Below are 12,694 nucleotides of genomic sequence, written 5' to 3' on the forward strand. Positions count from 1 at the left end.
TTTGTAATGCATAGTTATATTTTTATATTGATGAAGGCAATGCAAGTTCAACATATTCTAAAATGGAACTAGACTATGGTTTGAAAAATGTCAAATGAAAATGTTAACTGATATTAAACTGATTACTTTTTCAAAAGTAAATCGCTAAAGAACAGTCTATGATAAAAGAAGAAAAAATCACTGATGAAAGCGTCAATAATTATGATGCCAACAATCACTTTGCTAGTGCAACTTCCGAAAGAAAAGCCGATAACTAAAAGAAGGACAAATCTCTTGTATATAATACAGACAAGTAATGCAGGGGATTATTTTAAAGGTTGCTCGTCTGAAGTCACTGTCAACTTTAAATTTCGCTCAAGACAATTTTGTCAGTCGATTTTTTTACCGCTATCGCTCAAACTTTAACTCAAACGGTACAACTCGAAAAAACAGCCTATAACTCAAAGAAGAGAAAACCATTGATTAAAACTTTTACACTGCCGTTATACTACCTCGAAAGAACAGCCGATAATTGAAAGAATTAAAAAATCACTAATAGGAATAGTAGTAGTTATTAGGCCGAAAACTTTTAGGCTCAAATTCGCGAGCTTCCTTGAAGAATTTCTTGAAGTGCATCACTGATTTTCGGGGAACTAGTTTTCGGGGTAATGGTTTTCGGGGTAATGTGTCATTCGGGGTAACGTTGCATTCGGGGTAATGATTTTCGGGGTATTGGTTTTTGGGGAGATGGTTTTCGGGGTAATGGTATTCGGGGAAGTGTTATAGGACCATTGTGGTATGGAGCTACATGCTCTCATTTCGCTTATGCGATCTTCCCTCTTCAAGGGACCCCACTCCTATTTCCTCCCATCTTTCCCTTCCCTTTCCTCTCCCATCGGGTAGATGATGAAATAGGTTCAAATATGGCGATGGCACAAATCTCCCAACTGGTGGGGAACGTGCCTTTGGAGCCAGCCTTCTGATACCTGATACCACCTCGCATAGGTACATTTTTATAAACATGATTTTTATTAAAAACTTGTTGCTACAATTTCGTAAAAAAAAATTCGTCATATTATCACCTATTAGTTATAGAAACACCAGGTAGAGTATTACTTTTGTAAATAAAATCTATCTCATGTTTTAGGTCACGATTTTTAACCTTCATCAAGTATCAGTTTCAAGACATTTTAAAGAATCATGTTTAATGTATAAAAATATTCATGATAACAGCTTTAATCGTGACTCTTAATTGAATTGTGAGTATAACGTATTGAAGACCGATTTGAAACGAATTTTCTTGTGAAATTTGTGTTTTATAGCGAAATTTAGTTGTAAATTACAATGTGTTGCAAGTCACCCCGTTTGACGGTAGACTATTTATTTTGTGACAAAAATCCAAATCGTATAGAAACTTGGGGAAATTTTGTTTGAGCCGGCGAAATAAGTTCAATTCACTCACCTATAACATGACTTTCGATTTCAATCGGTTTCGCCGCACCCTTGCTGGTCGGCTGCGGTATGATCGTGATCTCGTCGTTGATCTTCAACGGCTTCAGCAGCGAATCGCTGCCAGCACCCATCGAACCGCGCATCGGCATGGCGCTACTGCCAGCGGCGGGCTTCTTGTTGTCCAGGGCTTTCTTCGCCACCGTGCTGTGCGCTGAGTATACGTGACTTTCGAACTGTTTGTACATTCCGAACGTGGCCGTGCAGACCGTACACTTGTACGAGAGGTGAGCCGGCTTCAGGGTCATGTTGTGATCCCGGGACACGTGATTCAGGAGCTTCCATTGGTACACCTGGGGGTGAGGATGGAGAAAAGTTTAGTGGTAATCTCACAAAAAGAAGGTTAGTTGCGAGGTGAACACTTACCCGTCCACAAACTGGACAACGGCCGGCATCTTTACCCTTGTTGGCGGCTTCCTGCATGGAACTCGTCACCAGACCATGCGATCCCAGCAAGTGCCGCTCCAAGCCCTGATCGGTGAAGAACCGGTACTGACATTTCTGACAGTTCAGCGGCGGGCGATTGTAGATCATCTTCGGGTGAATCTGTTCCGAAAGGAAGTATTTCTTAGGAAAACCATTCCGCAGCTGAGGATCGAAAGGCTTACCTTGACTTTGTGAATCCACTGCATGTGGTTGCGCAGCTGGTCCAGATCCTTGATATAACCGTCGCAGATTTCGCACACAACGAAGGCGGTCTTGTTACCGGCGGGGTTCTGACCCGGCTTCACGGCGGACGTTCCGGCCGCTTGTAGCTTCGACAGCGCTCCGGCTACGGCCATGTTCGTTGCGTTCGACTGTCGCGGCAGCGGTGTGATGGAGATGCTGGGCTGCTGTGTGGGTTTCATGCCCGGTTTCATACCCATGGTGCTCTGGAAAGTTTGATAATTGGCATTTTTTAATTAGTAAAATTGATTGATTTCTAAGGTAGAAAGTCATTGCACTGATTTGCTAACTAATACTATGTACCCATACGATTTTATCAATAGTTGTTTCAACCTATCATATCTTTGAGGACGCTCTAGATCTTTTTCCTTTTCCTTTTTCCAAAGATTTTACATAATGCAGTTTTCTTGCGTAAACGATGTAATTTCTTACCTTAAATTGTTTCGTATTAGGTTATGAGAATCCTATTTAACATGATTCCGTTTGATAGCATGATCATGGTGTTATAACAAATTGGTTTCATGTTAAACTGGATTACTTTAAATAGATATTACACTTATATTTGGAAAGCATGTGTATAGCAAAACAGAAAATGTACACACTACCCGTCTCAAGTTTAGGAATGCTTCATTGAATATTACAACAACCCCACACCCCTCCCCCCATCTATACAGATAACACTGAATCAATAATTTCACACCATAATAGTACTCATTGTGCACTAGGTTCCCACCACCTAGTTCGCTGCGCTCCATGCATTCTTGTACCAATCGGATCCGAAGCAAACATCATATATGCAGTCCGGCATTCTTGTAGCATTCCCAATCCAGCGTATCCTTCTCCCTTTCGCCATCTTCGGAATAGTGGGCTCGCCGTGAAGTTGAGTGTGTTCGTGGATTATCCGTTGCCGCCACACATCGCCAAAGATGCAGTGTTCAAAATTCCGTACTAGGCAGAACATTTACAAACCACGCTTCTCCGTATTTCATGACTAAAGGAATTATCAGCCGTAAGCAAGGCTCCACGGTAGAGGAGGATATCGAGCACCTCGAAAGTATTCCCGTCTATCGTAAACTGTGTCCTAGGCGGAACCTGTCGCGCTCGGCTCTACCTATATTAGCATGTATTTTCTCTTTGAAGCATTCATCGCAAATAAAAATCGGACTTGCCTCACGTTTCACATGGGTGTAACAGGTCTGCCTCCTTTTCGAATGCTCGAACTACAATGTCTATATCATCCGCAGAGCAAACACATTGACTGGATCTGTTAAAAATCGTTCTTCGGATGTTAAACTAGGCTCTCAGCATAACATCATCTAGCGCAATGTTTCATACATTGTCGACAAGGCATCCAGAACATTGGGATTCATCTTCAGGATCGCAAAGAACTTTATAGACGTCTACTGCTCAAAGTCCCTATATTGCTCGTTCGTGCGCTCCACTTTGAAATATTGTTGCACGGTCTGGGGCCCGCTTACGACAATGGCTCTGAAAGGATTGAATCCGTGCTGTACGCTTTCTTCAGTTTGCACTTCGGAAACTGCTATGGAGAAATCCGTTCCAACTGACATGCTACGAAAGTCAATGTCAGTTTATTGATCTCGAGCTGCTTTGCACCAGAAGGGACATTTGAAGAGCTCTTACGGTTGTAGACACGCTCCAAGAACGAATAGATTGTGCCTTCATCCTGAAGAAAATTGGTTTACACGCCCAGCCACGATCACTCCGGAATAATGTTATGCTACACTTGCAACTACGAAGAACTAATTACGGAATGCATGGGGATAGCCCATGTAACATTGCTATTCTGCGCGTCTTTAACAGAATTGCTCTACTGTTTGATTTCCACCTCACCAGTTTTTTGCTGATAGAAGCGGATTTGAGAGAACTGGAGTGTCTTATCAGTCTTGCGATTTTCCCAGGAAAGCTGTACTCGTCTATGATCTTCCATAGCTCTACGAGTTCAATACTATTATTCGCAGCTTTGAAATCAATTAAAAAGTGGTGTGTTGGGACCTGGCATTCACGGCATTTTTTTTAGGAATTTGTCGTACAGTAAATATCTTATCCGTTGTCGATCAACCGTCAACGAAACCTAACTAATAACTTCCCCCGAACTCGTTTACTACATGAGATGGTAAGAAGCCGATAGCACTTTGTAGGTAATTAGAGTGGCTCATTTCACTTCTCCGGTTGCTGTTCTGTTAAAAAGATTGCGTCTTTCAGTCGAAGCATACAAATGGCCGACTTATCCTTAACCATCCTTAAGGTAGAGTCTGGTTGATGTTCATCACTCGCAGTACATATATAGACGTCTCAATAGATCATCAAAATAAACAAAACCACCGCTATGAAGAACATAGTTAGCGCCACCGTAGTCCTATATGTTTAACCTTCCAATCGTCGCGTGGTTGGACGCCGTCAGAACCACCTCGCTGCTGTTGTGAACGAAAAGCGAGGTTTTTTTACCAGTGTTGTACAAAATACAACAGCGCGACGACTGAAGTGTTAATAGAACAGCATTGCTGTTACTATGTCAAATCCCATATACGATGGTGCCTGTTTTGATGCGGTGAGGGTTCAAAGTATTACCTACAAAATTTTACTTCCACCTTTCGATCACCTCAGCCGCGTTTCTTGAGACCGGTACAGCTCTATGGGTGGCGTTTTTCCTCCCGAAAAAGGCAGATCTGCTGTTTCCGTTCAGTCTATAATGATCCACGTTCTACCGGATTGCTGCAGCATGGCTACAAGCACTACTTTTTCTCCTCCAATATCTGCGTCCACTCCAATCGAGTTCTGTTTGATCCTTCGACCTTGACGCTTGCTCCTGGGCAGTGCGTCAAGAAAGCCCGAACAGTTTTTTTTTTATTCTTTTTGGGTCGCGCGCTTTTTTTTTTTTTTCCTGAGTGCTTTTTTATAGCCGAGCAAACGAGTGAAGCCGAAAGTGGATTGTGGCTGCTCAGTCAAGGATAACGGATCAATTGGTGAGCTCGTTTCATGCTACTATTTCTAATCTATAATATATGTGTGACTGCACATTCAATCGTTACAATGGTGGGATGTAAATATGATTTTTCAACAAACTATGGATGGTTCGTTACCTATGAGTGTCGACACAAACTCTGATTCATGATTTATTTATGTTTAACATTTTTTTTTTCAGAACACCTCTTATATACCTTTATTTTTGTAATTAAAAAAACTTTGAATGGTTCGACACTACAAGTGTAGACTTGCGAAAGGTTCACTTTATTCAACAAACTTTGGATGGTTCGCCACTGTAAGTGTCGGCATAAGAATAAGAGTGTTCTATGATGTCCCAACCAATCGAGTTTTTTTGTTTCTTTTCAAATGAGTAAAATATAATAACACATGCTTTCGTCCTGACAGCTGTAGGAATGTTACATTTAGGTATTTGTTCAACAAACTTTGAATGGTTCGTCACCTCAAGTGTCGGCATAATTTTCCTCTACATAGAAATTGTTTATATCAAATGAAAATATTATATTTACGTATAAGCATGTATATATCTCACAAATCATTGTTTATCATGGTCTAATCGCTTATCAAAGTGAATCCTATGACCCAACGATCCTCCCCATTAACAAACATCCCTCCCAGTAACCTTTGTGGAGATGCAGAGGCAAACACGGTCACCAAAAAGCAAAGGTTACACACTAACATTCCTTCCCCCAATCCCACCTGACTGCAAGGACGTGGCCGGCACCGTTATTGACCCTGTATAAATAGAGGCACTGAATTATGCACACTGAAGAAGATTATGGCCAATCCCAGCCGAACTTCTAGTTGATTCTTTGTGCATTTTCACTGACTTCGGTCAATCACGGAATAGCAACCATTGATATGTGTAGTCAGTCTAAGCTAAGCTAAGCTAAGCTCCAATATCTGCGTCCACTCCAATCGTTCCGTCAACTCTTCCCATGTATCTGATGCTTTCCGTTGCATAATTGATGGTTACTTTTATTAGACTCCAGCAAACCTCAAGATAGGCTTATCTCACTTTCTTCGGGTAATCCAGCCTCGAATTAATTCGCGTATGCAGTCGCGACAGTCGGTTGCTTAAGCCGCTTTAGGTTAGCCGTCGGTACCGAACATTCTTGGTGACTGATAGTTGTAGGTGCCGTTTCCATCGTCACCAGATTGTGATCAGAGTCGATAGGTCGGGCCAACGATGATGAGTGCCAGTGAGAAGAATCAGATAATGATGCCAAACTGATGCAATATTGGATAAAGCTAGGTTGATAGGTTGTGTATATAGAGAATCAACTAAATGTAAAGCTAAACTTAAATAAAATTTACACACTAAGCTCATTTTACGGATTCCGGTTAATTTTTACCTTGATCTTAACAAGTGACCTAAAAATTTACCATATTACGTTGATCAACGTTTTCGAAATGTTCATCTGATGAGATTTCACCGGAATTTGTTTAATAAGTAAGTTAAACACTTTATGCAAAATGGCTTTATGTGTCAGACCTTCGCTATTATCGCTGTTGTTATACTAATCGTACCCTAGATAAGAAATAAAACAGTGCCGCAAATCAGTGCAATGACTCGCATATAGTATTTTACACAGTTACATTGTTTTTATACCTTCGCCAGTATGTCCTAACCAAAAATACAGAAAAACTAACTAAACCGAAGAAAACCAACCTGAATAGTCACCGATGCGTTAGAATTGCTTAGAAGAGATCGTCCAACGGCGTTTGGAGTCTTTGTATATGCGGAAAGTGCGAAAGTTTCGTGTACAATTGTTGTGGACAACATAAACCGGAGAAAGAAACCAAAAAGAAGAAAATAACAGTGTTGATCAAATAAAAAGTATATCTAACTAAAGAGTTAATGATTTTCACCACCATAAAATCCTTGTTAAGTGTGTCATGTGTGAGAGTAACGCAAAAACCCAGAAAAAACGGATGATTACACCACTGTACATGTTGAACTCGTCAAACAAAAAAAAAACAAACAAGAACACAAACATAACAACGAAATATACTGGGAAATTACCGGCAAAAACTTGTTAGCCGCAGCAGCAGCGATTGCCGCTGCCGAGAGCTGGAAATTGTTAGGCATTACCATTCCTCCGGGCGACATAGACGTACGCATCGCCGGATTGGCCGTTGATCGGAGTACGCTAGTGGGCGTGGACGCCGTCATCGGCTGGGGCCGTCCACCACGGGCTCGCAAAGCAGCTGCCTGAGCCGCCGCCGATAGCTGGCTGATGTTGACCGGGTTGATGTTGTTGACGGATTGTACTCGCTGGTTCACCATGGCCAGGTTCTTCTGCTGCTGTGCTGTCATGGCCTACGGGAATAAGGATATTAATTTAGGAGTTCTACAAACAGCAATGAGATAACTAACCTGATAGGCGGTGGCCGTTCCCACGAGTCCATGCTTCGGTTTGATGCGAGGGATCTTCGCTGGCGGCTCCCAATCCAGTGGCGGGTTGAGGTTGATCTCCGGCCGGAATTTCTTCGCACAAGCCACTGCATGTCGGGCCAGTTTCGATTTGCCGTTATCCTCGAATGGACAGTTTGGACACGCGTGATACATCGACGCCTTTTCCAGGCGACCCTTGATGTTGTGCATCGCTTCCATGTGGTAGAGGATGTCGTGTGGAGGGCGGGTTTCGTACGAACAGAAGTTACACTTGTAGATGTAGTTGCGCATGTGCGGCGTTTCGTAGTGGTGAGCCATCGCCAGCGCCGATTCCGACTTGAATGGACAGTACTCGCAGCGTTTGATTTCAAACTTGAACGGTCTGTTGTTCTCTTTGCTGAACTCCAGATTCTTTATCAGAGAATTAATTGCCATCTGAGTGCTGGCGGAGGGTTTACCTTCACGATCCCGTTTCTTCTTCTGCTGCCTCAGCAGATCGGTCTGTACGTATTCCTGCACCAGGTTTATGCCAATGTTCATGAAGAACTTCCCTAGGGGATTTTCGAAATAGTTCTCCGATTTTTTCGGATCAATCAGAGCACTGCTGCCGAGAGAAGTGTTACTTGTACTAGTCAGATCGTCCTTTGCGGGGGTTATGATGTGTTCCTTGATCATATCGATATCCGACTTGACTTCTTTGATGAGGACCTTCGTTTTGTTCTCCTCGTCCGATGCCTCGTCGTCTGTCGAAGTTTCCAGCTCATCCCAATCATCATCGTCATCGTTCTTCTTTTTTCGTTTGGACTTTTTCTTTTTCTCCGCTTCGGATTCTGCCTCAACATCGCTGGATGACGATTTCTTTTCGCCACTGGCCGTCGATTCTTGGCTGTTGTCATCGTCCTTTTCGTCGTCCTTCTCGGATTCTTCCAGCTTTTTACGCATTTCTTTGATTTTGGCTTCCAGTTCGCTTACAATGTCTCGAAGATTCTCCGGAGCAGGTTTCTCGTAGATGTAAGGAACAATGAAGGATGGTGCCTCGAGGACAAACATGTCGTCCGTGAGGGCAGGTAACAGTGGCGTAACCGGAGCCAATGGAGGTGGATTGGATTTCGACATGAGATTTGCTGCTGCAGCTACCGGATTCAGGACGCTTCGAGGCGAATTGAACGAGCTGTTCGGTGACATTCCCGTGGGTAGGATCGAGTAAGAACTATTCGTGGACTTTGGTGTCATCGGACTGGATGTGCTTCCTCCAGAACGATTCATTAGGCTGTGTGTATCGATGATAACCAGGTGTGGATCCTTCGTGGCATTGCTCTGATTGTTGGAGAGAAGGGACTTCTGAGGTTGTGGTGTAAGCTGACCTTTGAAGGAGTTATTCTGCAGTGATTGATTAATCGATAAACGAGGCTTTTTCGCTGCAGCAATATTCAGCGGATCATCGATAATTTCTTCGATGTCGTCATCGTCATCGATAGTGGAAATGTTTTGCGACAAGGTGCTTTTACGTACCCTCGAGCTTCTCCTCAACGAAGAATCATCTGCTTCGCTCTTTTTCAGACTAGGTGTACTTGAGTTTGTGTCACCGTCTTCATCATCGATCACAACACAGTCTTCCTCTTTATCGCTGAGGATCGTTACGTCGCCATCGCAATCACCATTCTGCTGTTTGGCGTTACCGCCATTCGATTTGCTGGACATCGAAACTGTATCATTCGATTTCGAGTTCCCATCCATGCTATCAGTCGCTACGCTCTTACCAGTCTCAACCAGGTCGTCATCATTCTCGGAATCGGAGTTAATACTGACCGGTTTGTCACTATCATCGTCAATCACATCATTATCATCTGTCTTATCGGCAGCGCTGTGGCCATTCGTAGAGGCATCGACATCCATGCCTTCGTCGCCACTTTTAGACTTTGAATCCTCATCTGCCAAATGTCCGAGGCTTCCACCCAATGGATCGTTTCCATTTTCACTTACGCTTCGAGACTTTCCCTCGCGACGGCCTTCCTCCTGTTCGTCTACGTCCATCGATTCCACTGTATCATGGTTCTCGTTATCCACTCGAACCACCTCTGACCGACTTTCTTCATCGGCCGCATCCTGTGAAGTTTCGTCTCCCTCGCCCTCGGTTTGGCCGTTGCTACTGCTGATAGGCTGGGATGTTTGTGAGTTCTCGTCCACCTCACTGCCTTCGCTGACTTTGCGAGCCTTGGCGTTGTGGATGGCGTCCGCACCGGAGGCCACCTTGGCAATCATGAGCCCGGTGCCCTCCAGCTCGCCAGTTGACTGTTCGTCGCTTTCGCCGGTACCGTTGAGTTCGCCATTTTCCTTGACCGCTTTGGCTGACGGCGGATGCTCGTTGGCAGCCGCTCCTACTTCGCCCATTTCCTCGACGGCAGCGGACAACGACGCCACGGTGAACTGTACGTGTTGCGGGTTCGCTGAGACAGCCTAGGGTTGGTGATTCAATTGGATCCTGTTTGGGGGTACAAGAAGGGATCATTCGAGATTAGAGAACCGTCGCAGTCGAATGAACTGAGGACAATGAAAATTTGCGATGGCGGAGAGCTTTTGTGAATCAAGGCTTTTACCGGGGTAGGTAGATTAATTCGCCGTATTTAAAAAAACTGACGGTTGTGAATTTCAATACTGACATTTGCAAAGGGCGAATTTGAAACGATCTTAAGGTTCTATTTTAAATCGGTTGTCAGTTGTCAGGTAGCAGTTGTCTTCCAATGGACAAATTCTAGACAAATAAAAAAAAATCGTTTCTTCATTTTGTCAATTATGTTAAACGGACGTTCTTGTTTTTCTTGATTTGTTATTCGATCGGAGGAAAACTTCTTTTTCAGTTTTGACAAATGCTCGATTATTATTAGATATTAAGGCTTCTTTTAATGTAATAGGAAGGAATAATTCATGCAGAGATTTTTTTATGAAACTTTCAGATTCCTTCCAATGTATCTCCAGAAATTTATTGAGGACTTTTACAAAAAACCCTGCCGGGATTTCATTTTCAACTACTTGACCCGGCTTATGTTGTATTGCCACCCAGTAGGCCATTTTATTATTCATAATTTTTTCCAAATATCTATAGTATCCATTTCTCCAGAAATTCTTCAAATAATTTTGCAACTAATTGCTTCAAAAATCTCTCGGGATTCTCTTAGGACTTTCAACTACAACCGTATTTTCTAGACCAGTTCCGATAAAGCTCCACTCCATTATTCCTGGGATTTTTGCAGAGAGGACTCTACCGCTGATTCCACCAGAAAAAAAATTTAGCAAAATCTTTACAGTATTTTTTCTTGATTATTTTCCAAGGGTACTCCAGGAATTTTATTCAATGATGTCTCCAAAGATTCCTACAGCAATTTACCCTGGAAATTTTAGCAATTTCTCCAGAGATTACTCCAGAACCCCATTTTATGAATTGATACTTATATCGAGCTGTACGGTAATCCAATCCGCATGGTTATTAAATTAATTAACTCATTACGCGTGGTAAAGATGGACAAATTATGGGTGAAATTATGAAAAAAATCCACGTGCTCGGCTGGGATTTGAACCCAGGACTCTTGTATGCTAGACGAGCGCTTTACCAACTAAGCTACCGAGTCACTTAGTGACCCAATAACTGAGTTGGTTACAAGTTTAGAATTCAAATCCCTACAGACCACGCGGACCCCTTTTATAACCCATATCCATCCATCTCATATCACTACACACGCGGAAAGAGCGAGTGCGATTTATTTATTGTTGAAACTGTTTGCCTATCGTACCTACATCGCTTCCACAACAACTGTATTGTGGAAGAGTAAAGATGTGGGAAGGCTATCAACGTGTCGTTCTCACTCAAGTGACGACATGATTACTACATTTACTTCCTGTAGTGATTTTGCTAAAGCTACATATCTCTAGGAGAATTTCTGGAGAAAACTCTTGAGGAATCCCTTTAGGAATTCGATAAGTAATTTTTTGTAGAATCACAGGAGAAATTCCTTGTAGAATCCCTACAGAAATTCTTGGTAGAATCTCTCAAGCAATCCGCTGAGAATTCCAGAAGAAATCTCCGGAATAATTTCTGAAGGAATTTTGAGAGACTACCTGTGGAATACACTGAATGCATCCTCGAAGGAATTTCCGGAGAAATGTCTGGAGTGATCCTAAAAGAAACTGTCCTAGTTTAACCCCTTGAGGAATCTCTGGATACATCTCTGCAAGAATCCCAGTAGATATTTTCTGGAGGATTGCTTGGAGAAGTCTCTGGAAGAATTTCTGGAGAAACATCATGAGGAATCGCTTGAAAAATACCTGGAAGAATCTCTGGAGGAATCCCTGAACCAATCATTAAAAAAGTTCATGGAGGAATCTTATTAAAATTATTATTTCTGTTACAAATCTTCAAGATAGCCGTTGCGAAATCTCTAGAGGAATCCCTGTCGATTTTTCTGGAGGAATCCCTCTAATATTCCTTGTAGAAATCCCTGGCATAATTTCTGGAGGAATTCCACACAGAATTTCTGAAGGAACTGCTAAAGAGCCCTTTCTGATCCGGTCTCGTGCCTACAAAATGTTTGCTAGTAGTTCGAGCACATATTACACAATTCGCGCAAACATTTGTGCAACTTGCACGAATATTTGTTCAAATTGCATGAATGTTCGCGCGAACTGTGTAATATGAGCACGAACTACTAACAAACATTTTGTAGAAACATATTCGTGCATTCAATTATGCTGGTTTGTCGAACTTGCGTTGCATAACAAGCATAGAAAGTTGTGTAGTATAAAAGAAAACCCTTGGCCAGGTTGATAAATAAAACCATTAGTGTAAGTAAAGAATTTCTTCCGGATTTGTTTCGAAGATTTCTCCAGTGATCCTACCAGAAATTCCTTCCAGAAATCTCTACAGTGATGCATACAACGATTTTTCCAGGGATTCCACTAGGGATTTTGTCAGAGCTTCCTCCAAAAAGAATTTTCAATTGCAACCAGATTCTTTCAGACCAGCTCAGATAGAGCTCCAAGAGTATCTTTGGCAATTCCTCTAGAAACTAGGAAGTTCTCCAGGATTTCACCAAGGATTATTCCAAAGATTTCTCCAGGAAAATATCTAAAGGACAGTAGTTT

The 12,694-nt window shown here is 42.5% G+C and overlaps 1 protein-coding gene across 7 annotated transcripts in view; it reads right to left on the reverse strand.

The window, feature by feature from the left end:
- Window positions 1–12,694, reverse strand: part of LOC5563839 (MOG interacting and ectopic P-granules protein 1) — a 54,574-nt gene that overhangs the window by 11,091 nt on the left and 30,789 nt on the right. For 3 of the 7 annotated variants that reach the window (XM_021842070.1, XM_021842069.1, XM_021842071.1), the window contains exons 2-7: window positions 7,541–10,040; window positions 7,187–7,483; window positions 6,833–6,892; window positions 2,097–2,360; window positions 1,855–2,034; window positions 1,442–1,781 (exon numbers count right to left, since the gene is read on the reverse strand). In XM_021842070.1, coding sequence (XP_021697762.1) covers window positions 1,442–1,781; window positions 1,855–2,034; window positions 2,097–2,360; window positions 6,833–6,892; window positions 7,187–7,483; window positions 7,541–9,949 — 3,550 coding nt within the window. In that variant the 5' untranslated portion in view covers window positions 9,950–10,040. The remainder of the gene's footprint in view (window positions 1–1,441; window positions 1,782–1,854; window positions 2,035–2,096; window positions 2,361–6,832; window positions 6,893–7,186; window positions 7,484–7,540; window positions 10,041–12,694) is intronic. The other 4 variants (XM_021842072.1, XM_021842073.1, XM_021842074.1 and 1 more) reach the window with 3 other exon arrangements.

This window comes from Aedes aegypti, chromosome 2 (genome assembly GCF_002204515.2).
Source record: "Aedes aegypti strain LVP_AGWG chromosome 2, AaegL5.0 Primary Assembly, whole genome shotgun sequence".
NCBI lineage: Eukaryota > Metazoa > Arthropoda > Insecta > Diptera > Culicidae > Aedes > Aedes aegypti.